Source organism: Salvelinus namaycush, chromosome 40 (genome assembly GCF_016432855.1).
Source record: "Salvelinus namaycush isolate Seneca chromosome 40, SaNama_1.0, whole genome shotgun sequence".
Classification (NCBI taxonomy): domain Eukaryota; kingdom Metazoa; phylum Chordata; class Actinopteri; order Salmoniformes; family Salmonidae; genus Salvelinus; species Salvelinus namaycush.
In genome coordinates, this window is record NC_052346.1 from 11,696,752 (window position 1) to 11,723,570 (window position 26,819).

The window sequence follows — 26,819 nt, forward strand, 5'->3', positions numbered from 1 at the left end:
TAACTTAGGATAGATGACTCTAGTGTCATGGCCATAAGATATGTTCATGGCTATAGATGAAACACTGCTACATAGAGAATGTAGTGGCAAAATACAAACGTTTATCCATATTTCAGCTAACAGGATCTATAGTGGATCCATTACAAGGAATAGACAACTGGTATGGGTAAGGGAACGCCCTGTTAAGAGATCCATTCACACCCATTCAGTTGGGTGGTTGACGGTGACGCGCGCTTGGGAACAGATTTTGTCACTCACGTCACTGTTTTCGGGAATTGTGGTGATTGAGAGAGATGGCCACTGTTGTTCCTTAATGTTTCTCGCTCTTTCCAACTACGATCTGAGTCCCTCGGTTTTTGGAGACTTGTGTGCGTGTCAGATGGTGGTGGCAAGGCGGAGATGTTACAAATGAGAAGCGGTAAATTCGAGGAAATACACGGATACGTCAATATGGCGACAGCTGCCGCCTCCCCTGCTCGTTTTGAATCCACGACAATTAAGGTATGGCTACTAGCCTCACCTTCTCTTTCAGATTATACCTGTAGCCTGTGTTTATTGTTGGTGATAAGGCTACATAAATGTATTTAAAAGCAAACCACTGAACTTGTCTAGACGGATGTATTAGCCATCAATCGATTCCTAACTTGTTTCACACCTTCATGTGTTTGGCTATGCGTTTCATGGTGACAAAACGGCTGTATGTTGTGGTTACCTGTGTCTCTGTTAGTAGCTTACCATTTGGTTTATGTCTGCGGTTTGGCGTATGAGCCAAAAATTGGTGTTTTCCGTGTTGTTTCACATTTCAGCACCATGGACAGCAGACGTGTTCAGAGAAAATTAGGCAACGCAGCAATACGTACTAATATGAACGGTTACTACAACTCATATGTCACATTTAATGTATTGATATAATAACTGTATGTATTGATTTAATATATGTCTTGAGTACATACGTATGTGTTGATAACAGCCTACATAAAGTCTCGAGGGATTCGTGTGTCTGTGAACAGATCTGACAAATTCCAGCTGTGATATCGATCACATGCTGAGTATGATATTCCCGAAGCTTCTTTATCCCTATCACAGACAGACATCATAATATTAAAACAACCTTTTTAAATGTAGAGGTCGACATTTGAAACATTCTTTGGATAAATGCCGTCCACCCAGGACTACCTTTTGATTTGAAATGTCTTTGGAAATGTCATGTCCATTCAAAACCCTAACGTGCCAGAAAGTATAGCTACCGATGCATCCTAGAACTGGAGATACCATTTAATTCATCGTTAGAGTATAGAAATAATCAGTGTCTGCGGTGTTGTTTGACTCCAGGCAAAACAAGCCGTCAGAGACTGGTTCAGTTGTGGGCGTGTGTACTAGCATAGGGTCTAGCAAACCTCTCATAGGGCTCTTAGATGACGTGATGTCGACTAACTCACACATCAGAGCAGTGGATCCCCAAGCTGTCATTAGAACACAAGCAGATGTGTTTATGAAGTTCCCCATGGGAAAAGCTAGCTAGGACACAGTGACACAGATATCGGCTAAAGTACAAAGAACCATAGGATATACAGTTGAAGTCAGAAGTTTACATACACTTAGGTTGTAGTCATTAAAACTCGTTTTTCAACTATTCCACAAATTTCTTGTTAACAAACTAGAGTTTTGGCAAGTCGATTAGGACATCTACTTTGTGCATGACACAAGTCATTTTTCCAACAATTGTTTACAGACAGATTATTTCACTTATAATTCACTGTATCACAATTCCAGTGGGTCAGAAGTTTACATACACTAAGTTGACTGTGCCTTTAAACAGCTTGAAAAATTCCAGAAAATTATGTCATGGCTTTAGAAGCTTCTGAAAGGCTAATTGACGTCATTTGAGTCAATTGGAGGTGCACCTGTGGATGTATTTCAAGGCCTACCTTAAAACTCAGTGCCTCTTTGCTTGACATCATGGGGAAATCAAAAGACATCAGCCAAGACCTCAGAAAAATAATTGTAGTCCTCCACAAGTCTGGTTCATCCTTGGGAGCAATTTCCAAATGCCTGAAGGTACCACGTTCATCTGTACAAACAATAGTACGCAAGTATAAACACCATGGGACCACGCAGTCGTCATACCGCTCAGGAAGGAGACGCGTTCTGTCTCCTAGAGATGAACGTACTTTGGTGCGAAAAGTGCAAATCAATCCCAGAACAACAGCAAACGACCTTGTGAAGATGCTGGAGGAAACGGGCAAAAAAGTATCTATAACCACAGTAAAACGAGTCCTATATCGACATAACCTGAAAAGCCACTCAACAAGGAAGAAGCTACTGCTCCAAAACCGCCATAAAAAAGCCAGACTACGTTTTGCAACTGCACATGGGGACAAAGATCGTACTTTTTTGGAGAAATGTCCTCTGGTCTGATGAAACAAAAATAGAACTGTTTGGCTATAATGACCATCGTTATGTTTGGAGGAAAAAGGGGGAGGCTTGCAAGCCGAAGAACACCATCCCAACGGTGAAGCACGGGGTGGCCCCATCATGTTGTGGGGGTGCTTTGCTGCAGGAGGGACTGGTGCACTTCACAAAATAGATGGCATCATGAGGATGAAAAATTATGTGGATATATTGAAGCAACATCTCAAGACATCAGTCAGGAAGTTAAAGCTTGGTCGCAAATGGGTCTTCCAAATGGACAATGACCCCAAGCATACTTCCAAAGTTGTGGCAAAATGGCTTAAGGACAACAAAGTCAAGGTATTGGAGTGGCCATCACAAAACCCTGACCTCAATCCTATAGAAAATGTGTGGGCAGAACTGAAAAAGTGTTTGTTCCGAGCAAGGAGGCCTACAAACCTGACTCAGTTACACCAGCTCTGTCAGGAGGAATGGGCCAAAATTCACCCAAATTATTGTGGGAAGCTTGTGGAAGGCTACCCGAAACATTTGACTGAAGTTAAGCAATTTAAAGGCAATGCTACCAAATACTAATTGAGTGTATATAAATGTCTTACCCACTGGGAATGTGATGAAAGAAATAAAAGCTGAAATAAATAATTCTTTCTACTATTATTCTGACATTTCACATTCTTAAAATAAAATAAAGTGGTGATCCTACCTGACCTAAGACAGGGAATTTTTACTAGGATTAAAGGTCAGGAATTGTGAAAAACTGAGTTTAAATGTATTTGGCTAAGGTGTATGTAAACTTCCGACTTCAACTGTATGAGGTCACTGTAATTCCCCATTTATACGCCTATTCCATGCCATTAATTAGAAAAAAATGTGTTTTCGGGCACACTTTATTTAGATAGTCCTGATAGTGCATCTGTAGATGCTCAAACGATGGTCATACTATCAACAAACTATCTGTTGATAAGCAACTGGTTGCTAAGGTCACGGTTAGGTTTAGAATAAGGGTTATAGGGTAAGGGTTAGTGCTAGGATAAGGGTAACAGTTAAGTTTAGGGTTAGGATAAGCGTTAGGGTTAGTAGATGGTTAGTTGAATTACTACTTTGGTGTCAGTAGCTCAAACGGCAATCAGAAACAATCAGAAACCAAATGGTGCTAACCTGATGAATGCAAATGAGATCCCTCCTCGGCTGGCCTAGGAGCCCCATGGAAGTGTATACTGGGTGCTGTGTCACTGTTTTGTATGTGCCAATTGTCAGTAGTCAGACAATATAGGGTTGCCATTTCTCATAAGTCAGACAATATTAGGGTTGCTAGGTGACACAACTGCAGCTCCGTCATTGTTTCAGAAATATTACAGTAAAGACTGACAATGAAGGCTTTGTCAGTAGTGCCATTCTGTAACGAGGATCAAAGTGTGAAAGATGTGATGAGAGAGGAGCCGGTGGGGGGATCACAGTCCTATTCTCTGGCCCCTGCTCCCAGACAGGGAGGCCCCACTGCCCTCACTGGCCTCTGAATATGTGTTGTCTTCAAGGTACATGCTTTGTTCTAATGGCCCACTTGGGTTTTAAGGGAGTGCTTGTTTGTATCTCTCCCTGGGCCTCTGGAGGAAACAGGGTAGGCCTTTGGAGAGAGGGAGAGAAAGAGAATCGGGGGAGCAGGGAGGGGGAGAGGAAGGTGTGTGTGGGCGTTGATTGATGTTGATGGAGAATCGGGCCATGGTGAGAGAGAAAATGAGTGGTTATTTCCATCACAGATGCATCCACAATGAGGGTGATCTATCCACAGCAGTTGGCTGTTTTTAAAACAGCCACAGTGGCAGTGACAACCATGGGGACATATTGAAGGTCACCTACGTAGAATTACATTTAAGAAGCTTAAAATAGTCTCTGTGGTCACCTATATCTCTGTTTTAACTTGGTGACCGCTTCCCTTCTCAGCAGAAAAAGAGTGTGTATTGTTTCATATAAACAAAAGGGCTGAAACCAGGTCTCTGTATATGATGACGTACTGGTATATCTGAACATGGTGCTACAGTACAGTAAGATACAGTAGACGTCAGGGGAAATTGAGATTATATTGCCATTCATGCTGTTTCAGTTGTGTCCTCCCAATACGTATTTGACATTCGTCTTAGGGGGAGGGGGGAGTAATTTGTCTAAACATACAGTAGAGTACTGGGTGTATCCCTGGCCACTTGTCATGCACACCATGTGCTATAGGCTGAATGTTGTAGCTGGGCCTTCCTGATCTCCCTTCCTCTATCCCCAGCCCCCTGCCCTGGCGGAGCCCCAAGCGTCCCTGTGAAGGAGCACCATGACAAGATGGCACAGCTGCTTGTACCGCCCGGACCTGATAGCTTCTGCCACTTCTGTCCCGACTCGCTTGCCGCCATCGAAAGGCGCGTTGCCGAGGAGGAGACCCGGAGACCCCGCGTTGACCGCTGTAGCGACAGTGATGACAACGGACCCAAGCCCAACAGTGACCTGGAGGCGGGGAAGTCCCTCCCCTTCATCTACGGTGACGTCCCCCGAGGCTTTGTCTCCACCCCTCTGGAGGACCTGGACCCCTTCTACTCCAATCAGAAGGTACTGGACACACCCACACCTAGCCTAAGTTCCAGATCTGTTTGTGCTGTCTTGCCAACTCCTATTTCATGTCATATGGTAGACAGGCTAAACCACACCCACAACCTTTAAGGTTTGGTCTATTTTTCAATCCCAAATTATGATGGTACATTCACAAGACATTGCAAAACTCATTGGCAATCACGTTATCCCCTGCTGGCCAATAATGACACATAGGAGTTCACAGAATGTTCTGAATTTTAAGCAAAGCTAGCATACCGTGCTCCAAAGCGGCAACATGGTGCCGTGTCCTCATGCTGCCTTCATGTGCCATGTTGTGTCATTTATGTATTAACTGGTGCAATCAGTGATGCATCTTCAAAGAATAACAAAAACAGACCAAATTACATTTGAAGCACTGTTTCTGAGCACTCAGTCATGTCATCACACTCTAGGGTCCTCCTCAGATGGTGCCAAGGCTAACTAGCAGCCACACTCTAGGGTCCTCCTCAGATGGTGCCAAGGCTAACTAGCAGCCACACTCTAGGGTCCTCCTCAGATGGTGCCAAGGGTAACTAGCAGCCAACACACAGGTGACAGGAACTGAGCTGAACTGTGGCCTCAGCTGAGTCTTTGATGTAGTCATCCAGACACAGTGTACTGTAGAAGTCCCTTCTGTAGGATGGTTGTTTACAGGGCCTACCTAACACTTTCACACTGCCGTGATCAGACACACACACACCCACATAGACGGAAACACACAAACACACTTAGATAGAAACACACATACAGACATACATGCACACAGAGTTACACTTGCATGGGTAAACACACACACCCCTCACACCCTGCACACGTGTGTACACATACAAACCCATAGAAAGTCACACTTGCACGGATACACACACACACACACGCATCATGAGTCCATCTGAGAGAGAGAGAGGGACTGCCTGGCTGCTCTCCTGTCCTCTGGGGTTTGAGCGTGCCAGACAGAAGGAACAACACCAATAGTAACAGGACCACAGCCTCAGCACACCATCAACAGTGGAGGACAATGTCTTGGCCTTGCCTTGGTGCTGTGGTGGTGTGCACAGCTGGGATGGGTGTGTTTCACAGCCACAGTCACTTGTTGTAGTCTTAGTTCCATAGTCAGTCGAAGATGTTCTACTTATTACCTCATGTCAGTTGGACAACTCAACTCTTCTTCACTCTCTCTCTCTCTCTCTCTCTCTCTCTCTCTCTCTCTCTCTCTCTCTCTCTCTCTCTCTCTCTCTCTCTCTCTCTCTCTCTGTCTCTCTCTCTCTCTCTCTCTCTCTCTCTCTCTGTCTCTCTCTGTCTCTCTCTTTCACTCTCTCTCTCTCTGACTCTCTCTCTGTCTCGCGCTCTGTCTCTCTCTGTCTCTCTCTCTCTTTCTCTCTTTGTCTCTCTCTGTCTCTCTTTCTCTTTCTCTCTCTCTTTCTCTCTTCCTCTTTCAGACATTTATAGTATTGAATCGCGGCAAGGCAATATTCCGTTTCAACGCCACTCCTGCCTGTTACATCCTAAGCCCCTTCAATCCTCTACGGAGAATAGCAATTGCAGTTTTAGTCCACTCATATCCTTTCACATCTATATCAAGGTTTGATATAATTATGGCCTAGTTTGGTGTCATATGGAGCATGTATGTGAGAGAAATGTGACTAAATTGTATGTTGACTTTGAAAATATGTTATGGTAGAGGGTTCCTTGAGTGGTTCGTGACCATGTGACCTGACCAAGAAAAAACTCTGGGTCGATATTTCTAGGCTGTATAGGGCATGGAATTTTTCCTGGTAAAGGCCTATGTTCACGGAACACTCGGGGCCTAGGCCTCGTTATTAGTTAGCCTTGATGTCACATTGCTTTACATGTGTCTCTGAACATGTTGGGTTCTTTCCTTGACTTGTGTCTCTGTACGTTGTTCAGCATGTTAATCATGTTCACCATTTTGACCAACTGTGCTTTTATGACTCTGAGCAACCCCCCGGACTGGGCCAAGAATGTTGAGTAAGTAACTTATAGTCTTGACTTAATTCCTGTAGGTTACTTATTATTGGCTGTTACCCTATTCAATTGACACCCGTTTTTATAGCTTCCTTGGTAAGACAAAGATACAATTCTGTTTCCAGTGTGAGAATGCGTGTTTGCGTTTGGGCTCAAGTAATCTCAGGAATTTTTACTGAGAGAAACCAAAAGAAACGAATTAGCATGACAATTCAAACATTGGCTATGCTCCAGTATCCACCACAGGAGGTTGGCGGCACCTTAATTGGGGAGGACGGGCTGGTGGTAATGACTGGAGGAATTGGTGGAATGGTATCAAATACATCAAACACATGGTTTTGTGCCATTCCATCCGCTCCGTTCCAGACATTATTATAAGCCGTTCTCCCCTCAGCAGCCTCCACTGATATCCACACTAGCATAACACTTACACTTGTTATCTTGGTATCAAAATTGGAACAGAGCCTACACTGGCACAGGACAAATAGTGTTGTTTTGGTCTAGCCCCGGAAAACAGGCATAAGGTTTTGATTGAATAGGGCTGTTGTTGTTGACTTCCATAGCAACCATCATAATGCCTTTCTGTCTTGGTTTGATCAGGTACACATTCACAGGGATTTACACATTCGAGTCTCTCATTAAAATCTTGGCGAGGGGGTTCTGTGTGGGGAAGTTCACCTTCCTCAGGGATCCATGGAACTGGTTGGACTTCATGGTAATCTCCATGGCGTAAGTATTACCACGGATGTATGTATGACTTATATTTCCAGCTTTGATCAATAGAATAGGATATTATGAGGCATTGATGCATTATTATCTAGGACTGATGTATGTATTCCTCCTAACCAGTGTAGATAAAAAAAAAAAGTATAATTCATATAACACTTCACTACAAAACTGCTGCTCATGTCACTAATCCAAATATCAATATACACTGACTATACCAAACATTAGGAACACCTTCAGTTGCTCCCGTCCACCCTCACCCCCGCTCAAAATGCTGGCCCATGTTGAGCGTGGAAAACCCAGCAGCATTGCAGTTCTTGACACAAACCGGTGTGCCTGGCACCTACTACCACACCCCGTTCAAAGGCACTTAAATCTTTTGTCTCGCCCATTCACCCCCTGAATGGCACACATACACAATCCATGTCTCAATTGTCTCAAGGCTTAAACATCCTTCTTTAACCTGTCTCCTCCCCTTCATCTACACTGACTGAAGTGGATTTAACAAGTGACTTCAATAAGAGATCATAGCTTTTCACCTGGAATCACCTGTTCAGTCTATGTCATGGAGAGAGCAGGTGTCCTTAATGTTTGTACAGTCAGTGTATATTCTGATTCTGCCATGTAACTGGAAGGACTGGTTTGAAAAGTGTGGACACAGAGGTCTGTCAGGTCTGTCAGGACACAGAGATTAGAGCAGTGTCACCACACTCATCCCTCTAGACTGGGGGCATTCAAACTTTTTCAGCGAGGACCCCATTTCTTTTGCCAGAATTTCTGGGGACCCCGTTTATTTTGTTCTCGCAACCCCACCCCTAATCTAATGGCGCAGTCTTAGTTTGTTACGTCTCTATTTTTACATTAACAAAGGGCCATCAATTCATGACATTTTAATCTCTCTTTAAAATGAAAAGAATCCATTAATTACATTTACTCAATAAAATTGTATTTTTCAAATGATCTTTCTCGAAAACGTATATACTGTATATATGATATAATGTATCTCCTATGTTTATGGTGTAGTGCATTTGATCGAATTAATTCTACTGTGAAAGTGTGTACTTGATGTGTATTCATATGCGCATATGTGTGTACCTGCGTCTGTACGTGTGTGTGTGTGTGTGTGTGTGTGCATTTGCAAGTATGTCAGGGTACAATGCAGATTTTTAACTGTGCATTTAATCCTGCAGGTATGTAACAGAGTTTGTAAACCTAGGCAATGTTTCAGCTCTGCGCACTTTCAGAGTATTGCGAGCTTTGAAAACTATCTCGGTAATCCCAGGTAAGAACCTGTGTCTGCTCTCTCACCCGTCAGCCAAGATGTCTTTTGTTTGTGACGTGTGTCGACCCCCCCCCCCCCCCAACCCCCTTGTGTTGTCATGGTGTCTGTCCTGTCCGTTTGTGTGACTTCCCCCTTCCTTCCCTCGCTCCTCCTCCCTCCCCCAAACCTCCCCCTGCTGCCTTCCCTTACAGATATGTGACAGAGTTTGTGGACCTGGGTAATGTCTCGGCCCTCAGAACCTTCAGGGTTCTCCGAGCCCTCAAAACTATATCAGTCATCCCAGGTGAGAGAGCCCAGGTCAGAGGTTAAAGGTTAAATGCTTAAATGCTAGCAACAAGGCTATAAGCTAACGGCTAATGGCTAATTCGCTCCATCTGAGATGCAGTAACTGCTCATCTCACATTAGCTTAGCCTAGCGTTGTTGCCTCTGTCACGCTGCCTTTCCACAGGCCAGTAAAAGCAGGAATCCGGGCCCACTCCATCGAGATGGAAACGATTCCACGCTTTTAGACACATTACGTTACTTTCACTTTCTTCCTGTAATTCTCTTTCTTTGTTATCTTGCCCTTTGGGGAAATTAGGTAGAATATTTATTATTTGTTAGCTTTTTTATGCATGAGACATTGCAAAAGCCAATTTGTGTGGTGAGCATTTGTGTCTAGGGTTCCCCCTCTGTCCTTGTTCTAGGTTGCATGTATGTCTTGTTCACTGTGTATGGTGGTTGTTGAATAGGGCTGTACTAGAGTGATGCTAGGCAATGCCATGACACACACTCTCACAAAGTTGTCATCTCTCGGTTTCATGGACCAACCAATCATTGACCCCATGATTAATGGGGGTCTCTATCTTCAACCTACATCAGCCCTCTTTCAAATCAAATCCAATCAAATCAAATGTTATTTGTCACATGTGCCGAATACAACAGGTAGACCTTACATTGAAATGCTTACTTACAAGCCCCTAACCAACAATGCAGTTTTAAGAAAAATACCAAATAATTAAAGAGCAGCAGTAAAATAACAATAGCGAGGCTGTATACAGGGGGTACCGGTACAGAGGCAATGTACAGGGGCACCGGTGTCGAGGTAATTGAGGTAATATGTACATGTAGGCAGAGTTATTAAAGTGACTATGCATAGATAATAACAGAGAGTAGCAGCAGTGTAAAAGAGGGGGGGGCAATGCAAATATTCTGGGTAGCCATTTGATTAGATGTTCAGGAGTCTTATGGCTTGGGGGTAGAAGCTGTTTAGAAGCCTCTTGGACCTAGACTTGGCGCTCTGGTACCGCTTGCCATGCTGTAGCAGAGAGAACAGTCTATGACTAGGGTGGCTGGAGTCTTTGACAATTTTTAGAGCCTTCCTCTGACACCAACTGATATAGAGGTCCTGGATGGCAGGAAGCTTAGCCCTCTGTAGTGCCTTGCGGTCGGAGGCTGAGCAGTTGCCATACCAGGCAGTGATGCAACCCGTCAGGATGCTCTCGATGGTGCAGCTGTAGAACCTTTTGAGGATCTGAGGACCCATGCCAAATCTTTTCAGTCTATTGAGGGGGAATAAGTTTTGTCATGCCCTCTTCACAACTGTCTTGGTGTGCTTGGACCATGTTAGTTTGTTGGTGATGTGTTCCTGCTCGGTCCTCCTTTTCCTGTAGTCCACAATCATCTCCTTTGTCTTGATCATGTTGAGGGAGAGGTTGTTGTCCTGGCACCACATGGCCAGGTCTCTGACCTCTTCCCTATAGGCTGTCTCGTCATTGTCGGTAATCAGGCCTACCACTGTTGTGTCATCTGAAAACTTAATGATGGTGTTGGAGTCATGCCTGGCCATGCAGTCATGAGTGAACAGGGAGCACAGGAGGGGACTGAGCACGCACCCCTGAGGGGCCCCCATGTTGAGGATCAGCGTGGTGGATGTGTTGTTACCTACCCTTACCACCTGGGGGCGACCCGTCAGGAAGTCCAGGATCCAGTTGCAGAGGGAGGTGTTTAGTCCCAGGGTCCTTAGCTTAGTGATGAGCTTCGAGGGCACTATGGTGTTGAACGCTGAGCTGTAGTCAATGAATAGCATTCTCACATAGGTGTTCCTTTTGTCCAGGTGTGAAAGGGCAGTGAGATTGCATCATCTGTAGATTTGTTGGGGCGGTATGCAAATTGGAGTGGGTCTAGAGTTTCTGGGATAATGATGTTGATATGAGCCATGACCAGCCTTTCAAAGCACTTCATGGCTACAGACGTAAGTGCTATGGGTCGGTAGTCATTTAGGCAAGTTACCTTAGTGTTCTTGGGCACAGGGACTTTTGTGGTCTGCTTGAAACATGTTGGTATTACAGATTCAGACAGGGGAGGTTGAAAATGTCAGTGAAGACACTTGCCAGTTGGTCAGCGCATGCTCGGAGTACACGTCCTGGTAATCCGTCTGGCCCTGCGGCCTTGTGATTGTTGACCTGATTAAAGGTCTTACATCGGCTGCGGAGAGCGTGATCACAGAAAACAGTCCTGTAGCTTAGCATCTGCTTAGCATCACTAAAACCCCAACACACTTGGTCCCTATCAAACTGAATGATCGCAATTTGTCCATTACGTCATTATTACATTGCTGTACAGATCACTAAGTAATGATATGAATATGATACGATATCTGTAGTGATCTGAGTCTATTCGGAAAGAGAATTTGATTATCAGCAAACAGACTTTCTGTGTAGACAGTTTGCTAGGGGTTAATCTAAGTGTGTTATGAACTGGGTAATCTTAACACCAACAACACCATCTCTGGAGAGATCCATGAGTAAAAATTATCAGTCTATACCTCAACTGGCTCCTGTATGAATGCCATACAGAAACTTGACATATGGATCTCCTATGCTGCTTGCTAGCTATCATTGGGGGCTGAAGCATTTCTATATACCTTAGCATTTCTATACTATATTTCTGTACTGTATTATGTATCTGTTCTATTAATCAGTTGGAGCTGTTAACCAGGACTGTGCGTCGTCCCTCCCTTGCAGGACTAAAGACCATCGTGGGCGCTCTGATCCAGTCGGTCAAGAAGCTTTCCGACGTCATGATCCTCACCGTTTTCTGTCTCAGCGTCTTCGCCCTGATTGGCCTGCAGCTCTTCATGGGCAACCTGAGGCAGAAGTGTATCCGCAACCTCGTCAATGACACGATCCCCGACGACCGCCTGAACAGAACTCTGGGAACTCCAAACTTAAATGGAACCGATTTCAATGGCACTGATTTCAACGTCACTAGCTCCGTAAACTGGACTGAGTACATCAACAATGAGAGTAAGCTAAGTGCTTGTTTTGTCTGCAGGGGTACTGGGGTAATGAGTGTCAAGTTCTATACCTCAGACAGTATCTGAGTCACACCACTCAGACAGACTTCATATTCCGTGAAATAAAACCAGACAGCCCATGCCCTGCCCATTTTTCTGTGAAGCAGCGTCATAAAGAGTGACAGCGATTGGTGGGAAATTGTGGCAAATGTGGCGGATAATCGCCCACAACAACCCCCCCCCCCACCTCCCATCCCCTCCTACACCCTGTCTGTGTGTGAGAAAACAGGCACGTTATGAGAGAAAGAGAGAGAGAGGAGGCTATCACTGGCCGCTGGTTGGGCGCGGCAGGCGGGCAGGCAGGTGGGCACACAGACCAGACCAGCAACATATGACACTGACGTCATGGGGAGAGAGGGGACAAGGTGGAAACGGAGGAGGAGATAAATGAAGAAGAGAGAAAGGGTAGAGTGAAAATGGTCTAAGGATAAAGAGGAAATGGATTTACAAAGATAGAGAGAGCGAGAGCGGGAGAGAGAAGATAGAGAAAACAGGGGAAAATGACAATGGAACTGATGCAATGTCATGCAAATAAATCAATTTGAGTGAGAGATGGAAAGATGGAGAGAGTAATGGAGGATGTGAGTCACAGAGGTCTGGGAGGGAGGTGTAGCAGTTAGCTGGGTGAGAGTTCCAGTAAGCCTCTCCATCTCTCTGCAGCCAGCATTTTTTAGTAATCAAGGCCAGAAGGTCACAGGGTCAAACTCTCTTGGACATCTATCTGTCCTCTTCCCCTGAGCTGTTGGTACACTGCCAAACAGACCGTATCCGTCTCATTGACCTCCAGTCTCAGGGGATACATTGGTGTGAATAATTGATATCCTTGTATAAATTAATGTGTACTTCTTGCGTCCTTTGTTTTTGTGAATAATTTATTTATTGACAACAATCTATCATTCACCCACAGTAGTGGCTTATTGTGGTCCTCCTTGGTCCATAGTGTTCCAGTTATGGTCATGATGAGATATTATTGGAGTTATTACCTCTGCACGATATATAAATATACAGTTGAAGTCGGAAGTTTACATACACCTTAGCCAAATACATTTAAACTCAGTTCACAATTCCTGACATTTAATCCTAGTAAAAATTCCCTGTCTTAGGTCAGTTACGATCACCACTTTATTTTAAGAATGTGAAATGTCAGAATAATAGTAGAGAGAATTATTTATTTCAGCTTTCATTTCTTTCATCACATTCCCAGTGGGTAAGACATTTACATACACTCAATTAGTATTTGGTAGCATTGCCTTTAAATTGCTTAACTTTAGTCAAATGTTTCGGGTAGCCTTCCACAAGCTTCCCACAATAATTTGGGTGAATTTTGGCCCATTCCTCCTGACAGAGCTGGTGTAACTGAGTCAGGTTTGTAGGCCTCCTTGCTCGGAACAAACACTTTTTCAGTTCTGCCCACACATTTTCTATAGGATTGAGGTCAGGGCTTTGTGATGGCCACTCCAATACCTTGACTTTGTTGTCCTTAAGCCATTTTGCCACAACTATGGAAGTATGCTTGGGGTCATTGTCCATTTGGAAGACCCATTCTTCGACCAAGCTTTAACTTCCTGACTGATGTCTTGAGATGTTGCTTCAATATATCCACATAATTTTCCATCCTCATGAGGCCATCTATTTTGTGAAGTGCACCAGTCCCTCCTGCAGCAAATCACCCCCACAACATGATGGGGCCACCTCCCTTCTTCACGGTTGAGATGGTGTTCTTCGGCTTGCAAGCCTCCCCCTTGCTTGCAAGCCTCCCCCTTTTTCCTCCAAACATAATGATGGTCATTATGGCCGAACACTTCTATTTTTGTTTCATCAGACCAGAGGACATTTCTCCAAAAAGTACGATCTTTGTCCCCATGTGCAGTTGTAAACCATAGTCTGGCTTTTTTATGGCGGTTTTGGAGCAGTGGCTTCTTCCTTGCTGAGTGGCCTTTCAGGTTATGTCGATATAGGTCTCGTTTTTACTGTGGATATAGATACCGTTGTACCTGTTTCCTTCAGCATCTTCACAAGGTCCTTTGCTGTTGTTCTGAGATTGATTTGCTCTTTTCGCACCAAAGTACATTCATCTCTAGGAGACAGAACGTGTCTCCTTCCTGAGCGGTATGACAGCTGTGTGGTCCCATGGTGTTTATACTTGCGTACTATTGTTTGTACAGATGAACGTGGTGCCTTTAGGCGTTTGGAAATTTCTCCCAAGGATGATAGGCTAATGATGTCAATTAGCCTATCAGAAGCCTCTAAAGCCATGACATAATTTTCTGGAATTTTCCAAGCTGTTTAAAGGCACAGTCAACTTAGTGTATGTAAACTTCTGACCCACTGGAAGTGTGATACAGTGAATTATAAGTGAAATAATCTGTCTTTAAACAATTGTTGGAAAAAATGGTTGAAAAACAAGTTTTAATGACTCCAACCTAAGTGTATGTAAAGTTCAGAGTTCAACTGTATATACACATACACACCCTGAGAGTATAAAACATTAAGGGGACCTGCTCTTTCCATGTCATAGAGTGACCAGGTGAATCCAGGTGAAAGCTATGATCCCTTATTAATGTCACTTCAATCAGTGTAGATGAAGGGGAGGAGACAGGTTTAAGCCTTGAGACAATTGAGACATAGCTTGTGTATGTGTGCTATTCAGAAGGTTAATGGGAAAGGCAACATATGTAAGTGCCGTTGAACTTGTCGAGTCCATGCCCCGACAAATTGAGGCTGTTCTGAGGGCAAAAGGGGGTTGCAACTCAATATTAGGAAGGTGTCCTTAATGTTTCGTACAAAAATACAAAAATATAAACGCAACATGTAACAATTTCAATGATTTTACTCAATTACAGTTCATATAAGGAAATCAGTGAAATGAAATAAATTAATTAGGCCCTAATCTGTGGATTTCACATGATTGGGCAGGGGCGCAGCCATGGGAGGGCGTAGGCCCACCCACTTGGGAGCCAGGCCCAAGCAATCAGAATTAGTTTTTCCCCACAAAAGGGTTTTATTACGGACAGAAATACTCCTCAGTTTCATCAGCTGTCTGAGAGGCTGGTCTCAGACGATCCCGCAGGTGAAGAAGTTTACACGTAGTCTGCGGTTGTGAGGCCGGTTGGACGTACTGCCAAATTCTCAAAAATGACGTTGAAGGCAGCTTATGGTAGAGAAATGAACATTAAATTATCTGGCAACAGCTCTGGTAGCCATTCCTGCAGTCAGCATGCCAATTGCACACTCCCTCAAAACTTGAGACATCTGTGGCGTTGTGTGGCAAAAGTGCACATTTTAGAGTGGCCTTTTATTGTCCCCAGCACAAGGCGCACCTGTTTAATGATCATGCTGTTTAATCAGCTTCTTGATATGTCACACCTGTCAGGTGGATGGATTATCTTGGCAAAGGAGAAGTACTCACTAATAGGGATGTAATAACTTTGAGCACAAAATTTAAGAGAAATAAGCTTTTTGTGTATATGGAACATTTCTGGGATATTTTATTTCAGCTCTTGAAACATAGGACCATAGGACATGTTGCGTTTATATATTTGTTCAGTATATATTAAGGACACCTTCCTAATATTGAGTTGCACCCCCCCTTTTGCCATATATAATATTTAATGATAATAACAATTATTTTAGTAACGTGATTTTGTTTATTTCACTCAAAGCACTCAACCACTGGGCCACAGCATATTGTTTGCTTAATTCATCAATCAGAATTTTGTACAAGTTTGAAAACCCATTAAGATTATTGGCTAAATTTCAAACCTTCTAATCCAGTTTCAAACCTCCCTCCTCTCTTTCCTCCCTGCCTGCCTCCCTCCTTTCCTCCTGCGCTCCTCAACATATTGACTGATTGTTCCTCTCTCTGTTCTTCCTTCTAGGTAATTACTATTACCTCCTCAACCGCAGGGACGCCCTCCTCTGTGGGAATGGCAGTGGAGCCGGGTGAGACTTGACAACATCCTTTATTTATATAGCCAATTACATTCACCAACCCAGCCTCAACACGCATACGGAATTACTGAGCACGATTACATGCACACAATAAATATGTTTATTGTGCACTGTCAGATTAATATAATAATTTGATTAAAACCTTTACGTGCTCTGCAAGAAGAACGATTTGCCTAATAATCATGTTTAAATGGACACGTTGGAAAATCAGCAATCAAAATAAATGTTTTTACAACAGCGAACCCGTTATTTTTGCAAAGACTATTTGATTCTGAGTTTGGACATATGAAGTTTGTTTGTGAAAAATATTTGTAAGATGCATACTTTCAGTATGTATGTGCTGGTACATACAAAGATCAAATACACAGCTGGAATGCCAATTAAGCTGTTTACATGTCCTAATAATTAGAAAGACTGCTCAGAAAAGCAGGTGTTTTAATTGACTTTGACCGTACGCCGGTTAAGATCAGCAGAGTAAGGTGTTTACATGACTAATGCCATACTCGGCCTTCTGCCTTAATCAGTTTAATATCAAGTTATTAGTGTGCATGTAAGCGTACTCACTTGTTTCTTTAACACTTAGGCATTGAAGACATGCTAACTGGAATAGAGAACTTGGCGCAAATACAAGAGAGTGGAGAGGACAATACTATTTCAGCAGAATTGATTAATTTGATGCAGTCCAGTCAGTCAAATAAAAACAGGTGCTTCTTACTGTGGATAGTGTTAATGTAGTCAGGCTGATCTTAGGAAATGAAATCATATTCAGTGTAAGTGCAGTTAAGTCAATCTAATGAAAACCAATGCTGTTCAGTGGACAGCGTAAGTATCCACTGTTTTGTTCTGTACTGTACAAGTGGCTTGTGGTTGTGGTTTAGTGACCGTCACATGGTTGCTGCCCTGTGTGTTGTGTATGTGGTTCTTCACCACAGGTTGTGCCCAGAGGGATTCACGTGCATCAAGGCGGGCAGGAACCCAGACTACGACTACACAAGCTTCGACTCGTTTGGCTGGGCCTTTCTGTCCCTGTTCAGACTCATGACCCAGGACTTCTGGGAAAACCTCTACCAACAGGTGGGCCAAAGCTATTGGTTAAAAACAAAATGTCCGCTCACTGTTTGCTGATCTGATATACTTGATCCCCTTTTAGTGCTTTATCTTTGAAAATAACAGTGAAACAACTCAGGAATACTGGTAAATAAAAGAAAATGCATATAATGAAAAGAATTCTCTATCTCCCTCCCCTCCCTCTATCCTTCTCTCCCTCCCCTCCCTCTATCCTTCTCTCCCTCCCCTCCCTCTATCCCTCTCTCCCTCCCCTCTCTCTATCCTTCTCTCCCTCCCCTCCCTCTATCCTTCTCTCCCTCCCCTCCCTCTATCCTTCTCTCCCTCCCCTCCCTCTATCCTTCTCTCCCTCCCCTCCCTCTATCCTTCTCTCCCTCCCCTCCCTCTATCCCTCTCTCCCTCCCCTCCCTCTATCTTTCTCTCCCTCCCCTCCCTCTATCCCTCTCTCCCTCCCCTCCCTCTATCCTTCTCTCCCTCCCCTCCCTCTATCCTTCTCTCCCTCCCCTCCCTCTATCCTTCTCTCCCTCCCCTCCCTCTATCCTTCTCTCCCTTCCCTCCCTCTATCCTTCTCTACCTCCCCTCCCTCTATCCCTCTCTCCCTCCCCTCCCTCTATCCTTCTCTCCCTCCCCTCCCTCTATCCTTCTCTCCCTCCCCTCCCTCTATCCTTCTCTCCCTCCCCTCCCTCTATCCTTCTCTCCCTCTATCCTTCTCTCCCTTCCCTCCCTCTATCCCTCTCTCCCTCCCCTCCCTCTATCCCTCTCTCCCTCCCCTCCCTCTATCCTTCTCTCCCTCCCCTCCCTCTATCCCTCTCTCCCTCCCCTCCCTCTATGCCTCTCTCCCTCCCCTCCCTCTATCCTTCTCTCCCTCCCCTCCCTCTATCCTTCTCTCCCTCCCCTCCCTCTATCCTTCTCTCCCTCCCCTCCCTCTATCCCTCTCTCCCTCCCCTCCCTCTATCCTTCTCTCCCTCCCCTCCCTCTATCCCTCTCTCCCTCCCCTCCCTCTATCCTTCTCTCCCTCCCCTCCCTCTATCCCTCTCTCCCTCCTCTCCCTCTATCCCTCTCTCCCTCCCCTCCCTCTATCCCTCTATCTCTCCCTCCCTCTCTATATCTCTCTCTTTTCTTCTCTCTCTCCCTCCCCCTACCTCCATTCTCCCCCTCCCCCCTCTCTCTCCCTCCCCCATACCTCTCTCTCTCTCCCTCCCTCTTAGACCCTGCGAGCGGCGGGGAAGCCCTACATGATCTTCTTTGTGTTGGTGATCTTCCTGGGTTCCTTCTACCTGGTCAACCTGATCCTGGCTGTGGTGGCCATGGCCTACGATGAGCAGAACCAGGCCACCATAGAGGAGGCAGCCCAGAAGGAGGAGGAGTTCCAGGCTATGCTGGAGCAGCTCAAGAGACAGCAGGAGGAGGCATTGGTATTGGCTGATTTCTGCTTGTGCATTTGCATTGCGGAGTTTGACTTTTTTATCATTTGCATTCGAGTCATTACGCAGACCGTCTTATCCAGAGCGACGACACAGTAGTGGGTGCACACAGCCAAAGTCCTCCCTGTCTTTCTCTGTCTTTCACTACCCTGCCCTCTATTGCCCTTCCTCTCTCAAGTCCATAATCCTCTCTTACATAAGTATGTCTTGGTGCTTGCTTGGTGTCAAGCTTCTAAAGACAAGGGCGCTCCATTACTATGGAAACAAGAGGTAGATAAAGAAGGAATAATTACTCTACGCAGTGTTGGTAGTACAGTATTAGGTTCCGTGGAGGAAGGGAGGTTCCATCTGCTACACATCATTTCTTATTTACAATAACAGCTTGTCCAAGAGTCCAGCAATGCAATAATAACAAAAACATGGATATCACAAAGATTTTATATACCGAGTACAATGTTGCTTTTGAAAAATTAATGATTTTGTATCCCATGCTTTTTGTTGTTGTAAATTAATCCACAGGGATTCAGGTTATGCAGGGCTTGTTATTATTTCAAAGAGCAATTGGGTTGTTCACTTGCTTCTGGAACAGATAACCTTTTAGTCTTTGCCAGTTTCGTTAAGAAAACAGTCAGTTTGTGGGACAAAACACAGGCCTCCATTTTTAGAAGTTCTTTGAAGTTGATTTGGGTATTTGTGCTGCCTGCTGCTCTGCTCTGTGCTCTGTCCACCAAAGACGGGTGCCGGTTGCCGTGACAACTGTGCTTGTGTGTGATTGGCTGGCAGGTTGCCGCGGCAGCAGCCACAGAGAGCCACGGAGAGTACAGCGGGAGAGGGGGGCCCTCCTCAGAAGCCTCCTCAGGGACCTCCAAACTCAGCTCCAAGAGCGCCAAGGAGAGAATGAACCGTCAGAAGAAGAGAAAAGAGAGGGGCGAGCACGAGAAGTTCCACAAGTCCGAGTCAGAGGACAGTATCAAGAGGTTAAGCTTCCGGTTTTCGATAGATGCCAACCGGCTGTCCTACGAGAAGAGATGCTCCTCACCCAACCAGGCGAGTACACAGTGAGGGGAAAGGGCCATTGTCTTAGTCACCATTGTCCTCATTGCCATCATCTTCCTCATCACTGCACTGAGCAGTGTCCACTGAACCACTCCAATCATGTCGGTCTCCCTTCTTCTGTTTCATTGTCTCTATCACCTCCATCCTCCTCCTCTTTTTCAGTACTGATACCTTTCTCTCCTCTCCCCTTTCTCTCTCTCCTTCCTCTCCCCTTCCACCAGTCTCTCCTCAGTATCCGTGGCTCCCTCTTCTCCCCGAGGAGGAACAGCCGAGCTAGCCTGTTTAGCTTCCGAGGCCGCGCCCGCGATGTGGTCTCCGATAACGACTTCGCCGACGACGAGCAAAGCACGTTCGAGGACACCGACAGCCGCCGCGGCTCCCTGTTCGTGCCTTGCCGTGTCGAGCGCCGCTCCAGCACGGTCAGTCAGACTAGCCTGGCCCCTCAGCGCGTCCTGCTGCCCGCCAACGGCAAGATGCACTGCACCGTGGACTGTAACGGCGTCGTCTCGCTAGTGGGAGGGACCTCGGTGCCCACCTCGCCTGTAGGACTGCTCCTGCCTGAGGTGAGCTATAGTTTCTATCAGTCCAGGCTCCATATAGTATTACTTTTCTTTTGGTTGAGCCAGATGACACAGGTTTGCACCAATTATTCAATTGGTTCCATTGCCCATCTAAAGTATTTGACAGAAAAAAAATACTATTTGAAGTGAACCCAACATAGATGGTATAGTCATGGTTATGGTCCCTTACAGGCCACCTAGTCCATACACTGAATAACTCTTCCAGATGTTTCTTTGTCTCCAGGGGACTACCACTGACTCTGAAATAAGGCTGAAGAAGAGGAGGTCTCGCCAGGCTTCCATGGCCTACCTAGATGAGCCAGCCAGAGCCAGAGCTATGAGTGTGGCCAGTATTCTCACCAACACCATGGAGGGTTGGTGTCACACTAAGTTCTCAAATAATATGTTATTATACTAGACCGATGAACCAAACATCTTGAAGACCCATAGCCTACAACAACCATTATAATGTGTATGCCTTTGATCAAGTGTCCTCCTTAACATTATAAAAGCATGCTAGCACTTTCCTAAAAGCTAACTATATGATATTTGATACTTGTTATACATGCCTTTAACAAGTCATAATGCCTTATAGCCAAAATGGGGACATGTATACATGCCAACAGGCGGCAGGTAGCCTAGCATGCCAACAGGCGGCAGGTAGCCTAGGTAGCCTAAACCGTTGAGCCAGTAACCGCTGGTTCAAATCCCTGAGTCGACGGTGAAAAATCTGTCTTTGCCCTTGAGCAAGGCACTTAACCTTAATTGCTCCTGTAAGTCGCTCTGGAGAATAGCGTCTGCTAAATGACTAAATAGTAAAAAGAAAAAGGAGGGAAAATTACATTAGAAAGTGTCACTAAAATGTGTCTGTTTTAACCCTTTCCAGAGCTTGAAGAGTCCAGGCAGAAGTGTCCACCATGCTGGTATAAGTTTGCCAACACCTATCTGATCTGGGACTGCTGTCCTATGTGGTTGAGTTTCAAGGGGATCGTCAACACGGTGGTGATGGATCCCTTCGTGGACCTGGCCATCACCGTCTGTATCGTCCTCAACACCCTCTTCATGGCCATGGAACATTATCCCATGACCAAGGAGTTCAATCACGTCCTCTCTGTCGGGAACTTGGTAAGTGTTCAATATTATTGAGGTAAACTTGCAAGGCTTTATCGAAATATCAAGCTGTTAAAGATAGACTGTTACTGGGCTGGTTTTCTACCCTAACGGCCATTTCTAATTGTAGATTTTTTTCTTCATACAATACATCATACAGTATATATTTAGATATTTTGTACTCCCAAACCCTTTACTCAGCAATCTGATAGCATATGTAAAATGAATCGTGAAATAGGAACACAGATGAATAAATGCCTTACATAGTACATCTATTGAACAATACTTCACAATACATACATCAGAAACAGTTACAAATGATAGAGATCCATTCATGGATGTACAGGTCTGGTGGATAAGAGTTCCGAAATGTCCGCTGCTGCTTTTTTCATTTCTAATGAATTTGTAAGGAAAATCTCTTGCACCTGATATAGCTTCTCCTCAAAGTCACACGTGGCACCTTCCAAATCCCCAATCTGTTATTTTTCACAGTTTCATTGTCTAAGTCTATTTTAGAAGATTCAGCCACCAAGTTGGCCACATACTATTGAAATTGTATACAACGATGTATATCTATCCACTATCCATAGGTCCAAATAAGTATGGCTAGCCAAGCACTACCCACACAACCATTAACATTCATTCTATGGAAGTATGTCTAACCGTGCTCAAATCTAACTACTGTCTCTGGCTCTGTGTAGGTGTTCACGGGCATCTTCACGGCTGAGATGTGTTTCAAGCTAATCGCTCTGGACCCCTACTACTACTTTCAACAGGGATGGAACATATTTGACGGCATCATCGTCAGTCTGAGTCTGATGGAGCTCGGCCTGGCCAATGTAGAGGGGCTGTCTGTGCTTCGGTCTTTCCGATTGGTAAGATCCCACTTCTGACACCAGTTTCTCCCGAGTCCACCCTGTCAGAGTAGATTGTGTACATTCTAGTTGACACATTTCTACAGGAGACATAACTATACTACCATTCCTTAGCGGAATAACAGTTGTCCTTTCTTTTACGACTCCTTGATACAGTGGTAATATTCATCTTCATCCTTTGTTGATTGATGCTAGCTAGATATTAATACCGTAGTCACAAGCAGGAACAACAAAACTCCTCATGTGATTCTTCTTGTCAACAGTTGAGGGTGTTCAAGCTGGCCAAGTCTTGGCCCACCCTGAACATGCTGATCAAGATCATCGGTAACTCGGTGGGAGCGCTGGGTAATTTGACACTGGTCCTAGCCATCATCGTGTTCATCTTCGCTGTGGTGGGCATGCAGCTGTTCGGCAAGAGCTACAAGGAGTGTGTGTGTAAGATCGCAGACAACTGCCAGCTGCCACGCTGGCACATGCATGACTTCTTCCACTCGTTCCTCATCGTGTTCCGGGTGCTGTGTGGGGAGTGGATCGAGACCATGTGGGACTGCATGGAGGTGGCTGGCCAGAGCATGTGCCTCATCGTCTTCCTGATGGTCATGGTTATAGGGAACCTGGTGGTAGGTGGTTGTACTGTAGTCATTGTATATCCCAGAATCTTTTGACACTGGGACAGCAGATATGTTTTAAGCATTGCCATATTCACGTGAAATGCAATTTTCAATTTGACCTGAATCTCCAAATTAACAACTGAACCCAGATCAGAATGGACTCCAACTCTCCTCCCTCCTGGTCCTTTCCTCCCTCTGTCTCTGCAGGTCCTGAATCTGTTCCTGGCCCTGCTGCTCAGCTCCTTCAGCGCCGACAACCTGGCGGCCACGGACGACGACAGCGAGATGAACAACCTGCAGATCGCTGTGGGCCGCATCCAGAGGGGTGTGGCCTGGGTCAAGGTGACCATCCGCCAGGTCATTCAGAGCCTGTTCCTCGGGGGCAGAGCCACCAAAGGGGTCAAGGAGGGGTCATTGGAGGAGGGCAAGCCCCTGGACGAGCTCCACAGCTCCATCAACGGCAAGGGGGGCAACTGCATCTCAAATCACACGTTGGTCGAGATCAGTAAAGATCCGAGTGGGGACTATCTGAAGGAGGGGAACGTGCGGCCCGGAGGGGGTTTGGGGGTGGGGCTAGGAGACAGTACGGAGAATTACCCAAAGGAGGAGTGCAACTACATGTCGTTCATCCACAACCCCAGCCTGACGGTGAGCGTGCCCATCGCGGTGTGCGAGTCGGACTTTGAGACCGCTATCACGGAGGACTTCAGCAGCGACTCGGCCTCCGAGGAAATGTCGATGGGCAGCAAAGAGGTAAGAGAGGAGGATTGACTAGAGACCCCTGTGCTGCTCTGTTCAGTAGCAACGAGCACTGTCTAATCACATCTTTTAATCGTGGTATCTTTGAGTGGTGTCTGTGTTAGTTTTGAGTGGTGTCTGTGTTAGTTTTGAGTGGTGTCTGTGTTAGCTTTGAGTGGTGTCTGTGTGCCACATCTGGGTCAAATACACTATGTCAAATACTGATTTAGCTTGACCTTAAGCAGAGTGGGTGCTTTTGGGACTATTCCACTGGTTTACACTTTTGGTACAATTCCATTGGTTTACACTTTTGGGACAATTCCATTAGTTAACACTATTGAGACTGTTCCATTGGTTTACTAGCCTTGTGAACCATAACTAACCGTTTGTGCTCCTGTTTCGTGTCACGTGTAGTGAAACATAATGTGAGCTCGGAAGGTCAGGATGGTTGAACAAGGCATATTGGATTACACCTTTTGGACTATTCCATTGGTTTACACTTTTGGGACTGTGCCATTGGTTCCATTTTGTCAGGCAAGCTAAATACAGCGCAACTCTGTGGTATTTCAACGTTTTTGTCATATGTTTTTGACTGTGATTGACGTAGATCTGTATAAAGAATCAGTGGTGAAGTGGAAGGGAAACGCACATAATCGGCGTTCACACACCTTTTCATCTTGCCAGGCGTTTACCCGCCTAAAGTGGAAAAATGCATTGAAAATATAGGCAGCGTTACTTTGTTCATTGATTATTTTACCACTACGCATCAATGGATAGAATCTGACAACTCCAGACTTTCCAGAGGCAGTTACCAACTAGATATTTTGCTGACTCATTGAGTCATTGCATCATGTCGTTCTAGCCTAGTCCATTATCCAGGGAGTTGTAGTGTACTGTTATAAAGCCCTAGGCGTTAAAACAATGACGTAGCATAAGAGGACAGTACAGTAACTACAGATAATGAGTCAGAATGGCCTATGGCGCAAGTAGCAGGTCTTTTCTGGATGTTTTCATTACATATCTATAATGGGCTGATGTGTGTGTGTGTTGACGGAGTATACTCATGGATGTGTGTGGAGGCTAATTTCTCACACATTTAATCCCAGTCATTAGAAATCACACCAGTGAGATTTTAAAATCAACAACATCTTTATGACATTTTTAATGGACTGTAAATTAAGGCCGGAAGACAGATAAAGGAAAAAAAATATCCCACTCACTGGCCTACACACACACGCACACACACACACACGCACACACACGCACGCACGCACGCACGCACGCACGCACGCACGCACGCACGCACGCACACACACACACACACACACACACACACGACATTCTGGAACAGATGTTGTAAATAAGATGTGTGTCTGTTTCGAAGACATAATGTCACGTTAGGCTAGGAGGGTCAGGTGGCATCCTTGGCTCTGTAGCCCCGCCCCCACATTTCCAGACCAGAGCCAAGGACAGGGAGTGGAGCTGAGCCGACCTACGGTAGTGTCGCCAACCTGCCCCCAGCCAACTCCTTCAGTTATTAGAGAAAGCTAGCCAGGTCTGTTTCTGGCCATGACTCCCCATGCTCCAAATATGCATTAGAAGCCACTGCTGATCCCCTATCCCCCTTCTCCCTTATAAATAATAGCTTCAAATTAGTCTATTTATTGGGAACGGGATCATAAACCGTGTGTGTGTGTGTGTGTGTGTGTGTGTGTGTGTGTGATTTTGTGCTACGAACAGTACAGGGTCAATTGTGGCCCTCACAAACTGTTTAATCCTACTCTATATCATGCTAGAGCCTTGTCATCGAACGTGTATCTGCATGGAAGTGTGTCTCTGTGGATAACCTGTGTCGCTATGTGTCTGGCAGCTGATGGAAACAGACATCGAGGTTGTACTGTACATTATGTGCTGGCTCATGGTTGTATCACTTTACCTTGCTTAACCCACCGTTTGTTATTGCAGCTGTGTTACAGACGCTCACAAGGTTGTCAGTGAGAGAGAGGAGACTTGTAAGACCATTTTATTCTACATAGCACTAACCATGAAGACTGCCTATGCCATTTAACAGAACCAACCAATACTTGTCTTGCATTTTTTTTCAATGGATTGTCTATTGTTTCGTTCTCTGCCTGACTAAACCCCCCCCCCCACCTGCTTTGTATTTTATGTCATTTTTTATTTCTAATTTGAGCATAAGGATTTCTTGTAGTTTTCACACCATTATGAATGAGCTACACCCACTTTTCCCATTGATAGGTCATGTGACTTGTTTTTGATTTCCTTGCTTGGTTTGTATTGATTTTGGAGGTGATTGGCATTGTACACCCCAAGATTGAAAAAAAATAACTGAGAATTGATGAAGAGAGAAAATGAGGAGAGGAAGAGACAAAGATTAAATCAATTAATTTTGCCCAAACATTTTCTCCCTGTGCAGATCTAGTGAATGTTTTGGAGTCTGAATATTAGTCTCTTTGAACCCCTGGTAGATTAGTGGTGGCATACCATCAGCCATACCATACTGATGCAGCAATTATAGCAAACAAGTGAAATCAAGACACAAATTACATATTGCCTTCCAAAGGCATGGCAGGAGGGCACCCTCAATTTATATATAGCCTTCACCCTGAACAAAGAGAGAGAGAGAGCGAGAGATGGCAGAGAGAAAGAGACTGGGAAAGAGAGAGAAGGAGAAGATGTGTGAAAGAGAGAGGGAGGGAGATGGAAAGGACGGTAGCAAGCCGGATGAGAAAATGTGAGACAGAGGGAGAGATAGAATGTGTGTGAGAGAGGTATAGAGAGGGAGAGGAAGGAAGGAATAGAGAACATGTGCGAGAGGGGGATATAATATGTGAGAGAGAGAGAAGTATAGAGAGAGAAAGAAAGAGCGAGAGAGAGCGCCACCCCTCCTTCTGGAACATTGTGTATCTCGGGGCGGAGGGGCGTGGAGCGGGCAGGGTAGCATGCTTCCGTCATTCCCACTACGTATTAGCTGGGTCCCACGGCAATCAGACCTGCTGCACTGTCTAGTACTGATGGCATGTTACTCCTCTGTCTGCCAGCCAACCAGATGCCCCAAAC

At 45.2% G+C, this 26,819-nt stretch overlaps 1 protein-coding gene across 1 annotated transcript in view; it reads left to right on the forward strand.

Moving 5' to 3' along the window:
* Positions 1 to 253: 253 nt before the first annotated feature.
* The window catches only part of LOC120033123 (sodium channel protein type 2 subunit alpha-like), a 38,339-nt gene continuing 11,773 nt past the window's right edge, over positions 254 to 26,819 (forward strand). The window contains 17 exon segments of the mRNA XM_038979388.1: positions 254 to 501; positions 4,682 to 4,998; positions 6,456 to 6,574; positions 6,916 to 7,005; positions 7,603 to 7,731; positions 9,202 to 9,293; positions 12,017 to 12,298; positions 16,227 to 16,290; positions 17,232 to 17,373; positions 18,573 to 18,779; positions 19,572 to 19,835; positions 20,066 to 20,407; positions 20,649 to 20,778; positions 21,291 to 21,529; positions 22,216 to 22,389; positions 22,653 to 23,009; positions 23,208 to 23,753. Of these exon segments, the coding sequence (XP_038835316.1) occupies positions 4,735 to 4,998; positions 6,456 to 6,574; positions 6,916 to 7,005; positions 7,603 to 7,731; positions 9,202 to 9,293; positions 12,017 to 12,298; positions 16,227 to 16,290; positions 17,232 to 17,373; positions 18,573 to 18,779; positions 19,572 to 19,835; positions 20,066 to 20,407; positions 20,649 to 20,778; positions 21,291 to 21,529; positions 22,216 to 22,389; positions 22,653 to 23,009; positions 23,208 to 23,753 (3,441 nt within the window). The 5' untranslated portion in view covers positions 254 to 501; positions 4,682 to 4,734.